General features: G+C 54.8%; 1 protein-coding gene across 1 annotated transcript; it reads right to left on the bottom strand.

The window, feature by feature from the left end:
* Positions 1-53: 53 nt before the first annotated feature.
* ZFP36L1 (ZFP36 like 1 zinc finger CCCH-type) lies at positions 54-3167 on the bottom strand. The gene is made up of 2 exons (XM_015864882.3): positions 2987-3167; positions 54-2587 (listed from the first exon to the last, which is right to left on the bottom strand). Exons 1-2 carry the CDS (start codon positions 3041-3043, stop codon positions 1637-1639), a joined length of 1008 nt encoding a protein of 335 aa, XP_015720368.1. The 5' UTR covers positions 3044-3167; the 3' UTR covers positions 54-1636.
* Between the last annotated feature and the right edge of the window lie 14020 nt (positions 3168-17187).

Here is a 17187-nt window from a genome sequence, read left to right as displayed (position 1 = left end):
GAGTGGTCGCCTAGAGCCAGAGCCTCGATTTCTGCAAGTAAAACCACTGTCAGTTTCTTGAAAAAACTTGGGGTTTATTGATTTAAACTGCAAACAGTCGTTACAAAAGAGATTCTCTTTTAAATAAACTCACACAAAGAGGAAGAGAAAGCAATGTAGTGAACAGTAACAGGGGGAGGGAAAAAATTACATTCATTATTCTCTTTGTGCCAGTCCCGTTCACCTCGGCAAGGAAAAAACTCCAAACTTGGATACAGAAACGCAAAGACAAACTGTATTTGGAATGTCTTCAGATAGGCACTTGGAGCTCAAGGCTTTTCTCCTTGAAACTGTACAAAAGAGGAAGAAAAAGGTCTTCCTTCCACACTGCCTCGCACTGAGCTCACATAGGTACATTCTATAGCCCACTTGGCAAGACCCAGGGCAGGGGAAGAGGAGGAGGGGAAAGGCAAAGAAGCACATGAACTCAATTTGCAGTCCAACACAAAAAAAAAAAAAAAGAGGGGGAGGGAGGGGGAAATTCTAAAATAAATAATCCAAACACAGTTGTTGTTTTTTTTTCTTTTTTTTTTTTAAATTAACTTTTCATTTTTTAAAATAAAATAACCAAAAAAAGTGTAAAGTTACAAAAAAAATGTCATTGTAGTATAATATATTAAACTGTGGGGGGGGGGAAAGGAAAAAGACACTTCACAATCTTAAGATTAATATGGAAGATCATAATTTAAACATAAAAGAATATATTCTATGGATTCATCATCCCGATAAATATGAACAAAATTAACAAAAAAAGCATAGGTTTCGGCAATAAATACGTTTTGATAAGTTAAATAAGCTTTCTTATATTGTTGTGCAGTGACAAGCAAAATTTGCTCTCCAATTTCTGAAGTTATACAAAATTAAAAACCCAGAAAACAAAAACAAAATAATAATAATAAAAGCTCGGCGTGAGTGCTCTAAGATAGGTCTAAGGTACTCTAGAGCAAAACCATTAAAGCTATGTCTACTGGAACTTTGTTTACACGAACGTGTGTATGTGTGGAATGACTTCCGTCCGCCCCATCCCCTCCCATTTCTTTATTTGTTGTTAAGATGTCACACGGATACACGGGGGAACTTTTAGCACCAAAATCGAGACTCTCCCACAGCACAGTCCCGTCTCTTTTGCTTTCTGCCGTCTTCTTCTCTCGTTGTCCTCCCAGCTCGAAGTCCCGCTCGTGTCACGACCGCTCGGTCCTCAGCTCGCCCTCCCTGCAGGCAGCCGGAGGGGCGAGGCGAGGGGCTGGATGTTAACGCTGCCACGTGCCTGCAGTCGGGGGGGAGCCCGGGGGGCGGTGCAGGAGGCGGCCAGCGGGGGGAGCCGGGCGCGGGCACGTCCTGCACATCTGGAAGCGCGCAGAGCTGCGGTGCCCTCTGCAGCCGGAGAGGTAATAGAGTCACAGTGAAAAGTGTTACAAGGCACTAATTTTGTAAACGTTATTGCTTCTCGTCGTAATTTGGCACTTAAGGCTGGAGCCGGTGGGTGCGCGACAGGCAGGCGGACGCGTTAACATCCAGCTGGGGGAGGGGGGGCGAGGGGAGGGCGGGGGGTCAGCTTAACATCGCCACCGAGAGTGGGGGAGCGGGAGGAACCCGCTTAGTCGTCGGAGATGGAGAGTCTGCTGAAGATGGGCAGGCGCCTGGAGGTGTCCAGGATGGGCGAGTCGGAGCCGCTGTGGCTGCTGCTGGAGCTGCTCAGATAGCCCTCCTGGTCGGAGAGCGAGTCCTGAGGGCTGGGCGGCGAGTCGAACATGTGGGGGGACTCGGACATGGGCCTGAACAGGAAGGCGGTGGGGGAGCTCCCGCCGGGCACCGGCACCCCCACGCTAGGGGCGAAAAGGCTGACCAGCTCCTGGCTGGAGAAGGTGAAGGGGTTGCTGGCGCAGTCGGGCAGCGTGGGGGAGCCCAGCAGGTCGTCGGCGCTCAGCATGGGCGGCGGGGTGACGGAGGTGGGGCTGTCCAGCAGCCCGGGGGCGGCGGCGCTGGGGAAGCCGGCGAAGCTGAAGCTGTGCTGCAGGCGGGGTCTGTCGGCGGCGGGGGGCTCCCGGCCGCCAGCCACCGCGCGCCGCTCCTCGGCGTTGTGGATGAAGTGGCAGCGCGGCCCGTAGGGGCAGAAGCCGATGGTATGGAAGGTGCGGCAGAGCTCGGTCTTGTACTTGGGGTGGCGGGTGAGGCTGCGCAGCTCGTGGATGCCGTGGGCGAACTGGCACTTGTCGCCGTACTTGCAGGCGCCGTTCTCCTCGAAAGGGCGGCACAGCTCCGTCTTGTAGCGGCTGGAGTTCACTTGGCCCCCGGGCTGCTTCTGCTGCAGCAGCCGCTCGCCGCCCTCCGAGAAGGAGCGGTCCCGAAAGCGGCTCTCCCGGGGGCCGAGCGCGGGCGCCGGCTCCCCTTTGAGGCCGCCGAGGAGCTGGCTCTGGTGGAACTTGGCGTTGGGCAGCGTCACCGAGTGCCTCCTAGGGAAGCCGCCGCCGGCCGGGGTGCCCACCGCCTTCCTGTCCAGCAGGCACCCGCCGACCCCCGCGGGGCTGTAGTTCAGCATCTTGCTGCTCTGCGGGGGAAGGGAAGCAAGCGCCGGTCACTCGCACCGCCCGGAGCGGAGGGGGCCGCGGCCGACCCGCGGCAAAGCCCGACCCGCGGCAAAGCCCACCCCGCGCCCGGCCCCGACGGCCGCCCCTCCCCGCGACCAGCACCGAGAGCGGCCGCGCGGGACGACCGCGTTATGGAGCACGCCCTGCCCCGGGAGCGCGTGTTGCGCCGCGCTGCGCTGCGGCGGGGCCCGGCCCCACGAGCTGCCCTCGCCCGGCCCGAAGGGGTCCCGGCCCCGGCGCTAACGCCGCTCGCGTGAACCGGGGGAAAAAAAAAAAAAATAGGGAAAGAAAAAACGCAAGCACAGCAAAAAGCGGCCTCCCGAAGTTGGGAGAAGCAACGCCCCGACGGCGGAGCTCACCTTGCATAAAACTTCGCTCAGGTCGAAGATTGTGGGCGACACCAGGGCCGTGGACATGTTGTCGGGCGAGCGCGGGACGCGGAGGGCAGCGGGCACTCGTGGAGGGGTCGCGCTGCGGGAAGGGCTCGGCCTCCGCCCGGCTCTGTGCCGCCCCTGCCCGGCCCCGCGCCGCCCGCCGCTCGCTGCGCGCCCGGACGATGGCACTTATAGAGTTTCGGCCTTACCCCGGGAGGAGGGGCGGTGGGAGGAAGGGGAGGAGGAGGAGAAGGCGGGGTGAAGAGCGCGGCGGCTGAGTCACCCGCGGGCGGGGCGGCCCCACAAACTTTTCGGGAGGAAGGAGGGGAGAGCGGGCGGGGGGAAGGGGAAAAAAAAAAACAACAAAAAGGCAAGAAAGGGGAAGAAAAAAAAAAAACAACACAACCCAAACCCACGCGTCCCTGCGAGAACGGCTCGAGATGCGCCTTCACCCCCCTCCCCCGCCCGTTTGTCCCTGCGCGGCTCTGCGCGCTCAGCCCGCGGCCATGTCCCGGCTGGCTGCCTCCGCCTCGCTTTAAGTTACTCAAACACAATTCGGAACGGTGCGCGATGGATTCTGCCAACCCCCCCTTAGTGCTCTGCCCTTCCGCCCCGCACGGCTCCGAGCCGTAACACCGAACCCACCGCCACGCCGCGAGCGGCGGACGCGTGGCCACCCTGGAGCGCGGCTCCGGGACGGCACCGCGGGGGGGAGCGGCGCCCAGCCCCAACCAACGGCCACGGCGCGCGGGGCCGCGCTGTGCCCCCCTGCAGTGTCGGGGAGCGGCCGGGGCTGCCGCGAGCCCCTCCGGGTGTCTTTGCGCTCTCGCTGTTGTTGTTTACTTTAGGGGAGCAGCCGGATTCCTCGAGCTCCCTTCTCTGCCCGGTTCCCCTCGCCCCGGCCGGCGGGGGGGGCACTCGGTCGCTCTGGACGCGGTGCTCGTTCCCAGGGATGTCGGCCTCTATAATTAACCACGCGTTAATTGCCGGGCTGGAAACGTCACTGCGGGGACTTTCCGAAGCTCCCGAGAGCCGCCGGCGGTCACCGCTCCGCTGCCGCACTCCGCAACCCAACCCCCCCCCCCTACTCCGCCCCGTGCGCTGCTTTGGGCCGCGGGGCCGGGGCGGGGGCGGGCGGGAATCGGCGCGGAGCTGCCGCCGGGCGGGGCGGACACAGCGGGAGCTCCGGGGCCGCGGGGAGGGGCGGTGGGCGCGGCGGTGGGAGCGCGTTGTTCGGGGGAGGCGCGGGGAGAGCGGACGGGTGCGCGGTGCGCTCGGCGTGGATTGCGGTGTTCCTGCGCACAGCTGCTGGTGCGTACAGGGATGGGGTACCCGGCCCGTGCGCACATCGGACACAGCGATTAAAAACTGCTTTCTCCAACCAGGATGGCCCAAAGCAGGGAGCGAGACCGGGAATTGCAAGTGACGTGCTGAGCCGGGAGGGGAACGTTCCCTGCACCTCGCACGGAGCAGTGGGCAGCTGACACGGGGCTGGCAATACAATCACAGAATCATAGAAGGGCTTGGGCTGAAAGGGATCTTATAAGACCATCCGGTTCCTTCTTGTGCCATGGGCAGCACTGCCACCCACCAGACCAGGCTGTCCAGGGCTCCATCCAGCCTGGCCTTAGACGCCTCCAGGGATGTGGCACCCACAGATGCTGTGCCAGCACCTCACTGCCTTCTGTCACCTAACCTAAACCTCCCCTCTTTTAGCTTAAAGCCATTCATTGTCCTTGGGCAGAGTGGAGGGGAAAATCCCCTCCCACTCTTTGCTGGCTACCCGTGTTGATGCAACCTGGGATGCTGCTGGCCTGGGCTGTAAGCATATACTGCTGGCTCATGCTTTGCATCCATCAGGATCCCCAAGTCCTACTAAGCAGGGTTGCTCTCAACGAGATCTTCTCCCACTCTGTACATGTTTGGAATTGCCCTGACCCAAGTGCAGTACCCTGCAGTTGGCCTTACTGAACCTCATGCTCTCATGGGCCAGCTTTTCAAGACACCCAGGTCCCTGAGGATGGCATCTCTTCCTTCTTTTACATGAACTACACCACTCAACTTGGTGCCATCAGCAAACCTGCTGAGGGTGCACTTTGTCTCACTGTGTAGGCCATGGGTAAAGATGACACAAGTGTAAACAATCAAATAAGCCATCTGACAAATAGACGAAGGAAAAGTCCCTGGAGACGTGCTTTGGCTTTTTCCCATCACAGCCTGTTTCTGAGGTTCCAGGCTGGGAAGCCTGGAGATTCCCTCCCATGGTTCTGAGGGTAGGACCTCCCAAAGGCACCCAGCGCTGTCCCACAGCCATGTCATGTTCACGTGGGGCTCAGCACACATCCTGCCCGTGGTGCTGCTGGGCTGCCAAGTGAGCCAGTGCTGGGCAGCCACGGCTCATACCTCAGGGGTCAGGTGCTATTTTTGCTGGCCATGCCCCTGGAGGTGCAGAAGTGTCTTTCTGCAGGCTGTGCTGCCCTCCTCCCCCACCCAGCTCTGGGTACCTTTGCAGCACTGTGGCTCTTAAGGTAGAACAGGTGGATGTCGGTGGTGCCAGGCAAACATTGTGAGCCCTTAATCCTTCAGGCTTTGCACCTTTGAGTGACCAAAGCCCATTGTGGTAGGATGTGCCCCTGCAGAGGACAGTGTTGAGAGCAGGTAACTGAGCTGGCCCTGGGCTGGGTGCCCCAGCAGCTCAGGGCTCTGTCAGGTGCGAGCCTCGAGGAACGGCCACACGGTTGTGGCACCATGGTGCTGACAAGGTGCTTCAGTGGAAATAGCAGAGGTGTTCTTCCAGTGGGCACTGGGTAAAGAAATTGGCTGAGCTCGATTGGCCCAAGTTACAATTTCCAGTGGAAATGCCAGTGTGTTTGCAGATCACAGGACAGCACACTCACGTCCCACTGCTCACCACATCCACCCCCAGCCCCACGCTGCAGCTGGGCTGGGCCAGTGCAGCAGTGGGGTGGGATTGGGGGGCTGAGAGAGAAGAGCAGGAGCAGGGTGGTGCAGCTCACAGCATCTGGTCAGGATTCACAGCCTCTCTCCCGTGCACAGGCCCAGCACAGCAGTGCAGTAAAACAGCAGTGCAGTAAAACAGCAGGGCAGTGACACAGCAGGGCAGTATCACAGCAGTGCAGTAACACAGGAGGGCAGTGACACAGCAGTGCAGTAACACAGCAATGCAGTAACACAGGAGGGCAGTGACACAGGAGGGCAGCGACACAGCAGTGCAGTATCACAGCAGGGCAGTGTGCCTGGCACCCATGCCATCTTCCAGCTGGAGCAGCCCTGGCTGCTGTGTTGTTCAGCAGACGTCAACCAGTGGAATGTTTCCATGATATTTCTTTCCCCTGAAAAAAATGTGCTAGGAATAAATGCTTTCACCTTTTTCTTTCTAACACCCTTCGAGGGCCTTCAGGCCTCGCCATTGACCTGCTGCATGGTGCTGTGTCCCATGAGCAGGTCTTTTGTCAGGCCACTCCTGGGAGGGCATTCCCAGGGAGCTCCCCTGTTGGCACCTTTGTAACAAAGGCTCTCAGCGAGGGTTTCCTCTCACCCAAGTTTAGGTGCCTGAAAGTTAGATGTTTAAGCCTAATTAGTTGGCCAGGCTTCTTGCATAGTCAATAGAGACAAATAGGCACCTCTAGTGTGTGATTCACCTTGACTATCTACAGCATTTATCTGAGGGCCTGACTCACTCAGGAATGAGTGAGGAGCTGAGTGCCCGCTTCTCTCTGCAACTCTCAGGCAGGTGGGTGACTCGCTTTGGGCCAGGCAACTGATTTGTGGCTGCCCCAAACTCATCCCCCACCCCACAGCCTGGCTCTGAGACCCCCTATCCCATTTCCTTTAGAGGCCGCATGTCCAGCCCTGCCAAGCAAGACTTGGTTGCAGCCTGCCCAAATCATACTATCAGCCCCTATCGCCTCATCAGACCGAGTTAAATATTTATAAAGCTGCCGGGGCAGGGTCCATGCTTTGCTACGTGTCTGTGTGTTCCCTGGAGTAGTGAAGCCCAGCATCCCAACCCCTGTGCGATGTGGGATTGGGACTGCGCAAAGCTGCAGGTCCTGATGAAACACAGCTGGGAGTGCACAGAGTGCTCATGGACATTGGGAAATAAGCAGGAATGAATCATAAGAGTCGGGAGAAGCTGCTAATGTGTGGGAAAAAGGCAAATGTGCTACCTCTGCACAAACATATAATAAGGAAGTATGTAATAATAATTATTGTTATTGTAATACGGTCTGGGTGAGCATTTGGGAAAAAGATATCTAATAACTGACAAGCACCACGGCTCGGTTTGTTTTGATCTGAAATTCAAACAATGGCGATGTTTATAAGGTAATAATACACAGGGCACAGAGCGCTGGCACCTCACCAACTATGCACTCCGCAAGTCGGGTTTATATAGGTCATGCCAAACAAATAATAGTGTTCTTCAATATAATTACTGATTCATTAAGAGAATGAGAGAGAACGTAATTGAGTCTGTTTGGATTTCAGGGAGGTGTTAGATATGGTAAATCTATACATTTGACCTTGGATTTAGGAGACGTTATGTGCTCGCCCAGCTCTGCTCCTCTGGAAGGCAGCGGTGACATTGCTGTGCAGTACACCTCTCACTCAGAGCCGGCAGCCCCTGGACCTACCTGAGGCTTTTCCCCAAGGAAACACAATGTGTGGTGGCTCAGCCGTGGGTCCAGCATCCCTCATCCCTATTGCCAGCCTTGCTGCTGCCTCCTTGCTCTTGGTCCCACCAGAGAGCAGCTGCATTCTTAGAAAAAGGCTGAGCTGGGCATAACATGGGGCTTCTAGGAAAACAGGGGCCATGCCAGCCCCGTCCACAGATAGGGGAAGGGAGTGGCTGTGAGCTAGGATGGGTGGAAGCAGTGGGGTCTGGAGCCGGACTGAGGGCATGTCCCAAAACTGCTCTGCCCCGGGGCTGACCTCTGCTCAGGAGGGAGTGAAACAGTAAATGGAGAAACAAAACTGCTGAGCATAAGCAGCATCCAAAGTAGGTGGGAAGGATACGGTGATAATAAGCAAAGGCGTTTTTTTGTGAAGCTAAATCATGCCCCTGTAGTCAGTTGACTTCTTTGAGCTTCTAAAAAAGGCTGATCAGGAAGAAGTAGGGAGCAGAGTAAATACAGCCTTTCAAAAGGGTTTTTGATAAAGACCTTTCCAAGAGTGAAATAAACTTGGCAACCGTGGGATGAAAAGTCCCGTCATGGATTAAAAAGTGGGTCAGAGCTGATAGGAGGGAGAAAATCCATTAGAAGGAAATGGCCAGCAGGGTAAGGAAAGCCGTGGCGGTGGGGCCACGTGTGGAGGGGTGGAGGAATTTGATACCCCTTGGAATGGGGTGTCAAAAACGGAGACAGGGAAGAGAGATAACAAAGCAACAACATTGGCTGCCGGCAAGGCATTATTTATTGTAACTTCAAGCATGGCTGGGCAGGGCTGGGAGGCACTCCAGAAGCTTCTAACTAAACTAGGAAACCAAACCACAATGACGGAGAAAGTTCAGCTTACACAAGTGCCAGTGCAAACCGTTTCAGAATAAACTGGGCAAGCCTCTTGCACTGAATTAGAAGTTAGCTTGTAGGGGTCAGATGTGGCACGGGCACTGATTGCTCAAGCCTTGCTCAAAAAAGGTCAGGACCCCAGATCAGCAGGATGAATCTGTCACTGCGTAGCCTGGCTGCACATTGCAGTCCCTGTGTGCCTGCATTGAAGGGCCATGGCAGCAGGACCTAAAGCAGCTTCCTGAGAACAGCCCCGCTGGGTCCGATTGGAAGCCCACCAAAGGCAGAGTGGGCGAACAGAAATGGGATGGGATCTGCCAATAAGGTCATGCCTGGCCCAGCTGCCAGCCCACCTGTAGTGGTGTGCCTGCCCTGGCTGTGGTGTTGGGAGCCAGTTTTGGTGGGGCTGGTTGCAGCTGCCCAATGGGTGTCCTCCAGCCCCCAGCACCAGCAGGCAAGGCCCAGGCTGCAGCCCTGTGTGGGTGTCTGGCCATCATGGGGTGGGAATGGCTCTGCTGGGACAAGCATAGAACCTGGTGGGGTGTGGTAACACCGAGCCCGAGCCCGTGCAACAAGAAATGGGAGTGCGTTTGTAAATAATTTACTAGAATGACCTACATGCTACCAAGCCTTTGTTCCCTTTTATGCAGTCAGTAGAGAACTACACAGCCTCAGAGAATGAAGTGTGAGGACCAAATACAGAGAGGTGACACAGAGCAGAGGCATCCGTGTCCTTCCTGTGAAAAGGCAGCCTGAGGTGCCTTCGGAGTTTCCAAGCTTTTCCAAGCTTTGTGGAGCAGTGGGAGAGGGAGAGATGTCCCACAGCCCTGTGGAAGGAGCGGGGAGGGGACAGCTTGTTGATGGTGCCTGTCACGTGTTTGGAGCTGCCAGTGCTGCGCTGGGGTGGCAGTGTGTGCGTGGAGAGGGAGAGCTGTGGTGGAGGAATCAAATCCTGGGCTAATTGCCAGCAAAGAAAAGCACATCGTGATCTTCATGAGAGTAGAGGAACTGGGCCTGGTGTGTGAGCTGCCTTTTAGAGCCAGCTGGAGATGCCCATGGACTCCATGATGCCCAGCTGCATGGCACAGTTTCCTGGACATGGCCAAGCCCTGGTGGCCTTTGGGATTGACAGCAGGATGCTTCCTCTCTGCAATATTTGCCTTCTGTCATGGGATAAAGTGTGGTGCACAAACATGAATCGATCACTAGCCACTGGTGGGGCCAAAGGAAGGTGGGGCCTCACGCGTGTTGCTACTTTTTTCTTCTTTATGATTCTGCTCTGCTTTTCTTGCTGGCTGTTGCAGAGACAAACCTGAGAATTCTAGAGTGTTGAGCCCAAAGACCGAAGAGTCCGAAGATTAACAAGCACAGAATCCAATGTTACTGGTTCTCCAAATTTTTAAATTATATTGTTTAGGTGACTGATGGTATTTTGGAACCCAGCTCTTGAATGTTTGGGATTAGCTGTCCTGGAAAGAAGAGCGCGTTGGCTGCCTAGTGCTACTTGGGAATGTCAGAATCCCAGCCCATGGCTCTGCAGAGCTCACTTAGTCTTGCTTACTCAGAAGCCCAGTACCACCTTCTGGGACTCGGAGAGAAAAGCTGGTCAGGTTTTCTCTCTGAGCTCTGCTGCACGTGGCAGTCCAGCTGGATAGCCCTGCCAGCAGCAGGAGCTGTGGCCTCACCATGGCTACCTGGCATCCCCCAAGAAGCAGAACTAGCACTGGTGTTTCTTAGTGGGTGAGGATCCTCTCAGCTGCACTATCTGGTGTCTTTGTGTCTTGTGTCTTGACCATTCCACTCAGCACCAACAGCACGTGCACAACCTGCGTTTCTTTGCTTTTGGCTGTAGCTTCTCTGTGTACAGACTTGCTATCTCTGTGCCTACAGAGATGATTCATGTTTCTCCATTTTTAGACATAATAATAATAATAAGAATAACTAGTGGCTTCTGACTCCCACTTGTGCTGCCCCTTAGTGTGTGCACCTCAGCCCTGGGAGCTGAGGAGCTGTACCCACTTGATGTTGCTGAAGCTGTCTGACCTTCATGCAGGGATGGAATGAAGGGTGGAGGTGTGCAGCTCTTCCCAAGTCTACACGGCTCTGTCATCTCTAATCTCACTGATGGATCGAAACCCCACAAATTCATGCTGCACTGGATGTGACTGTGTCCGTTGCAAACGCAGCTGTTCCAAAACGCAAACCAGAATGTTTAAGTGCTGCTGAAATGGTGACAACCCTCTGAGGAGCAGGTGTGGGGACAGTGGATGGCAAAACCTTCCTCAGTGAAACTGCTCAAAAGAGCAAGTCTGTTAACCGAGGGAGGGTCTGTGTCCAGGTCCAGCAGCACTGGCAGATGACAAGAGCCAGCAGCAAGAGCCAGCACTGCACCCTAAGAAAAATGTCCAGAATAAACCAGGAATGTGAAGGAACACGTCAGTCTAAACCTTGCGTCCTGAAGCAGCACAAAGCTCATCCCAGGAAGGAGGGCTGCTGCAGCAACAGAGCGGTGAGGTAGGCTGTCTGCCCCAGAGCTGTGCTGCATGCAGTCCCCAAAGTGCACATGGGCAGGGCTCATTTTTCCATCTTTCTTTACTACCAGAAAAAGCAAAGCGCCTCTCTGTGTGTGCTCGCTGGACTAGGAAGAGCGTGCACACACGTGTGTGTGCGTGTGCACAGCGCTGAGCACGTGAACAGCGGCCATGGGGTGTCATGGAGCATGCAGCCCACGCAGGGCCGGGCTGGGTGTGCTGACGGCAGCGTGGCTGTGGCAGGCAGGGCTCCTCCGTGCACTGATGAAATGCAGCTGGGCTCAGCAACCAGCTCACTTGGTTGAGAAGAGACTAGAAGGGCCCGTGCCAGCTATAAACAGAGTGATCAGCATACACAGGATGTGGTGAGCAGCTACAGGCGTCCCGTTATTAACTTCACTTTTATTTCAAGGGGATTCACTTCTCTGTTCTGTTTCCCATTTGGGAAGTGAAACCTAAGACCATGGTACCACTTAACAAAAAAAATTTGGTCGCAGCTCATTTGTTTTTCTACTTTATTCTTTTTTTCCCCTCTTGTAAAGGTTACTCTGCTGTTCCTTTGACAGAATTTATTGGAATTACTGGCAGCGCGCTGACTCTTCGCTCTCTGTTTCTCTCCTGAGGAATTATCTCATTTGTGCTCATTGAAGGCTGTTGACTCTGAGGGGAGTGTTTACTTGAGGACACCTCGCCTGGCCAGGAAGGAGCAATGCAGAGAGCGAGCGCTGGTTCCTCCCAGTCACAGCCCAACCAGCCTGTGCTGCGCCGAGGTGCTTTGTAAACATTTGTTCATCTTTACACACACCTCCCGCCCCCCATAAGGTGAGGAAATGTTGTTGCCACCTTTCCACAAATGGAAGAAGTGAGCACAGAGAGGTGCGGTGACTCATTGGCCGCAGCTGAGGCAGAGCTGGAGCTGCGGAGCTGAACTCCCAGCCCTGACATTGCTGGGAGTCACATTCCCACCCGGCGCTGGGACGTGGGCAGTGCCAACCCCATCCACCTGCCACCCACCTGTCCTGGGAGGCAGCAGTGCACACCTCAGTGTGTACAGAATGAGATCAGATCACCGTGGTTTACTCTGTGTGCTGGTGTCATCACAGCATGGTGTGCTGTTATGTCACGATGTTATTACACCTGAAACTAGCAACTAGTGCAAGGCTGCTCACAGTAACAGGGCGGGCAGCTGAACATGACCATGTGCTGCTCAACCACATCACACAGCACACACACTGTGTACTGGCGTGTCAGTCAACCCCACTGCACTGCAAGGACCTGCTGGGCATGGCTGTCCCTGTCCCTGTCTCTATACCCATCTCCATCCCTGTCCCTGTGCCTCCTTCTCAGCCAGGCCTACATTATTGCAGCCCCACACACTCAGGTAACTAAGAGGAATTGTGGCTCTGTGAGTCAATGGAAGGAAAGTATTTGCCTCTCCAGTGGAAATGGTTCTCACAGCACACGGTCATAAGGACCACGTCCCATGTTCTCAGGAGGTGCTGGCTCTTGGGAGTGCTGGGTGCTTGCTGGAAGCCAAACTGCCCTAGGTGCAAGCGCTCAGCAGAGAGGCACTCAGTGCCTAATGGCAGCTGTACCTTCAGGGCTGTATGTTGCCACTACTTGGTGGCACCTATTGCTGTTTACAGCCTTCATCAATATTGCTCCCCTCTCCAACACCGAACTGAGAACAACAACAACTAACACCCCCGCTCCTTATCTCCTCTGCTTGCTTTCCACACTGTCTGCACGAGCGTGGTTTCACTCATCTCCAGCTCGGCACGGGCGAGTCACATCAGTCAGTTCCACTTTGTGACGCAGCTCTGTCTGTCTGTCTGTTCTCAGGTCTGGGCAGGATGCGCTGTGATCAGATTCACCGTACCCGAGGGGAGGGTAGAGTTCAGTCTACACATCTGTTCATTTTGAAGTAAAACAGTTGGTACTTTCTTTTAAATGAAACCTTTGAGGCAGGTCATCCTCATTAAGCTTACACCTAGCTGCCTCTTGCCCAGCCAGCTGCAAAACCAGTGTTTATTGCCACAGTGAAGCCCAAAGAAGGAACCCCCCTGACATCTGCAGGCTTTGGGACAGTTCGGGAGCCTGGTCCTGCATGTGTTGAGGGGCATGGCCAAACACCCCTGAATTTCAAGGCATGAGAAACCAGGGTCTCAGTGGTGATTAGGAGCAGGAAGAACATGCAGCTGACCACCTGGACTGTTCACAGGCCTCCCTGCATCTCATCCTACCTCAGTGTGTGGTTCTGCAGAGCACTGGGATCTTGTTGGTATAGGGAAGTGGAAAGGAAGATGGCTCTTTCTCTGGCCCTCCTTCAGGCAGAAGCACCACCTAAGGCTGCAGAGCCCAGGCTCCCTGCCTTCACTGAGGGTCAGGCTGGAACTGCAGGGTGTGGGGAAGGCAGTCCAGGCCGTGAAGGGGATGGAAAACGTGGGCCAACATGTTGGGGAGCCTGGAGTCAGCACCTTTTGTCCAGAGAAACAGAAGGCCCTCTGTTGTGGAACTGGCAGAGAGTTAATCTCATAGTTAAACTGTTACCGGGCTTCACCTGCTCTTATCCCTCCATGGTGCAAGGGGCAAGGGGCTCAGTAGGTCAACTGGCACTGGGACCTGACAGCAATTAAAGGGACCCAGCCGAGGCTCAGGATCTGACCCACGCTTTTTTGGTTAGGTCCCTTGCCATACCATATCAGTCCTCACAGATGCCATTTGTGCTTCAGTGTGGTTTGTGCTAAACAAAGTAAAGCCCTGCAAAGCGGGACACCCAGCCCAAAGCCAGGGATGCACCAAATAGACCTCATGAGCCACCCTACAATAACATGCACAGGGCACTCACGAGAGCAGCCTCAACAGAACTGTTGGCTACGTAGCTGTTGAATCCTTGCAAAACATGGTGCCTGAATGTCAGGAGTCCCAGAAGGGGAAGACGGCAGTGCCAGCAGTGAGGTTTGGAGAGGCACATAAAACAATTAGTTGAGAAGGAGTTACAAATCCAGGGCAAACGCCCAGGCAATACCCCACCTTCTTCTCATAAGAGGCATATAGCCAACACCCCATCACACTTCTAAATGGGGCCCTGGGTAATGTGGGGTTTGTCTGCTGCTAATATAGCCATTGTATCTATCCTAGCTGCAGAGCTCTGGTCCTGAACTGAGGCACCAGGACTGCAAGTTACAGCTCTGCTGGCTGAGAGCTTTCTGAATGGGAAAACAGTGCAACCCTCCCTATCTCTACAAGTTCTAGCTCAGCAATGTGTGCTACACCCATTCATTTGAATGCAGAACTAGCTCTGAAACTAATGATAAGGCCTTAAATGCCATCACACAGCTCGTTTATTTCCCCACTGTCCCCAAGTGCTTCCCAGGTGCCGAAATCCTGGCTGCCAAAATCTCAGTGACATAGCTCTGTGTTGCAGCACCTTCCCTACTGCTGTGTGTTCAGCCACAAGACCCCAGGAGCACTGAGGGTGGTCGCTGTGCCTGGCACACAGCTGGGGAGCCGAGGCCCCTAAGGGACGTGCCGTGTCCCCACGCAGACGGGAAGCGTGTGCTGGAGCAGCAGCATCAGCTGGTGCCTCTGTTTTTCCACGCGTCTGTCCCCTCCTCAAAGCAATTTAGCAATTTTCTTCGCCTTGATGCCAGTGGCATTACATAAGTGTAAACTGGTTGTGAGATCACGATACGACACGTCGATTATCCAGGGAGGCACAAGGTCATAACCAGCCTGAGGAAGGAGAGGCAAGCTGTGCATACACACAAACACACCTAGGTGGATGTATATAAACACACGTGGGCCCCTAGTGTTCCCATGGTAGGGAACAACCGCACATGTCTGCTGGGGCAGCCTAACTAGCACTGCCTGTGTTTCTGCATCGGAACCTTTCGGTTTTCCCTTTCGGGCTTGGAGTTAGTTCTCTTTTACAAAAATAGCACCACTCGAGGCAGCCTTCCCGATAGGTGGAATAGTTTCCCCTTGAGAAGGAACTGGTGGAAATCCCCTCTCTTGAGACATTTTAACTCTGCCAAAAAATGTACAATGGGAGTGACTGCTTTAACTAGCAAGCTGACTTGGATGAGCTAATGGATTTTTCCATCACTAGTGTCTAGTTCCAGGGATTTCCATGAATTGCTGTCAGGACAGAAGAAGGCAACAGATTGCAACTGCGGGATCTGCTGTTTCAGCTCCACTGACACGTCATTCCCTCAGGACACCCAGTGACCTGGTTAATCTAGTTCCTTGCTTCTGACTTCTCCTCGTAAATGATTTATCAACTGGCGTGGATCCCTGTTTGCTTAAGGAGGCGTGTGACGACCTCTCACAGGCTGGCTGCACAGAGCCACGGCCGCATTTGGCAGCCGGCTGTTGGCCACAGCTCGTGACCCTTGGCTGGGGGAGAAGGGGATGGGCACTAGAGCCTGGTGGGTGATGATTATGTGGCTGCTGGAGGGTGCTGGTGACCAAGCTGCAGGCTTGGCAATGGGAGCACTCACCTAGGACCTGCCTCAGCCCGCTCTGACCCCCATGGTATGAAGGCATGGTGGGCAGAGGGCTGGCACGGGCTGTAGTTGCCTACCATGGGAGCACCAGCTGCACCAGGGCCATCCTTGAGGTCCCTGCGCTCCACAGAGGAAATAATGCCAACTTTGGTCCACTGCCTTGTTCACAGCGAGGCAGCATCCATGGGGTGACATCAGTGTCACATCTGGAGGAGTCTTCATGTGCATACATGGGTCAGTATGCGTGTCACCACACACACAGCGCTGCAGTAAGAAAGAGGTGGTACTGATCTGAACTCAAACAGAAGCCAGGGAGAGAGGATGGAAATGACTCCTGCAAGCTTTACATCCTGCCTTTGTACCTGGGCTAAAGGAGTGTGGAAAGAGATCAGATATCACAAATTGGGCACCCTTCTAAAAAACTGTCTATGGGCAACTCCCCGCCTTCCCTCCAGGCCAGTTATTGCTGCTTCCTGCTCTGATTGTTTCAAATCCGGTTATCTGGAGTTATGCCTGTTCTGGCAAATACGGTGCAGCAGAGGGGAGGGACTGTTCCAGCCGGTGCTGTATGCATGCCACAGATCACAGAGATTAGCATGGGAGGAACCGCAGAGATGAGCTGCTTGAGGCAGATAGTGGGAAGCTTACAACAGAGCTGCTTAGCAATTACAGCCATGAAACTGTAGGACAAAATCTTTATTCTGGGAACACGAAGCTGCGTTGAGTTTCCAGCTGGCAGGGGACTGTCTTGTAGGGGCAGCACGTGGCAGTAAGGTGAGGAGGAAGCCCACCACAGCCCCCTCCCCAGCAGTGTCGTGTCGCACCACCCGAAGGCTGCACATCATCAGGAGGGCTGGGCTGCAGCGAGGAACCTGCAGCCACATGCAGGCAGAGGCAAGGGTGTGTTCTTTCCCGCACAAGGGTGGGTCTGGAGCAGCCTGCAGCTTCCTGGGACCTCAGGGGTGGTCATTCCTCTTAGCCCACGAGGGTGGAAGATGCAGCTCCTGTTCTCTTTTTTGGGGTCACACCACCTGCTTCTGCCTCAGCAGAAACCTCTGTGTTCACACCCCATGTGCTCCCACTGCACACCTCCTACAGCAGACAAACAGCACGGGAGGACAGACAGCTGGCAGGGTGTGTAGGAGCTAATCCCACCTCACCAGGAGCACCATAGACACTGCTGCTCAAATCCCAAACCCATGTCCCCAACAAGTTCAGTCTAGGTTGATCTCTTGTGTGCCCCATGAGATCCTCATCATAGTAACAGAGCAGAGAGGTAGGATGGGAGAAGAGGCAGAGGTTGGTGAGTTATCCCAAAACCATATTTCTAACCTTTAAATATGCGTGGACTTCCCTCAGACATAACTTCAGTCTGAATTCCCAAGTGCTGATAAATGTGTGAGTGGACAACTCAAGGCTCAGGCTTAGCTTCAAGCCCAAGCTCACTGACTGTTCACACCACCTGTCCCACACGCCATCTTGCTCTCCTAACAGCAGAGAGGAGCCTGGTCCATGTAGGAACTATGTCCTTCCAAGCAGCACAAGTACTCCTGACTCTAACCTCTTGGAACTCAAACACAGTTACCAGGGACAGCACAGATGCAAGTGATGCAAGT

The sequence above is a fragment of the Coturnix japonica genome, chromosome 5 (assembly GCF_054131305.1).
Source record: "Coturnix japonica strain WE chromosome 5, WE-NBRP24, whole genome shotgun sequence".
In the NCBI taxonomy this organism is placed as follows: domain Eukaryota; kingdom Metazoa; phylum Chordata; class Aves; order Galliformes; family Phasianidae; genus Coturnix; species Coturnix japonica.
This window is presented reverse-complemented; position numbering and strand designations above follow the sequence as displayed.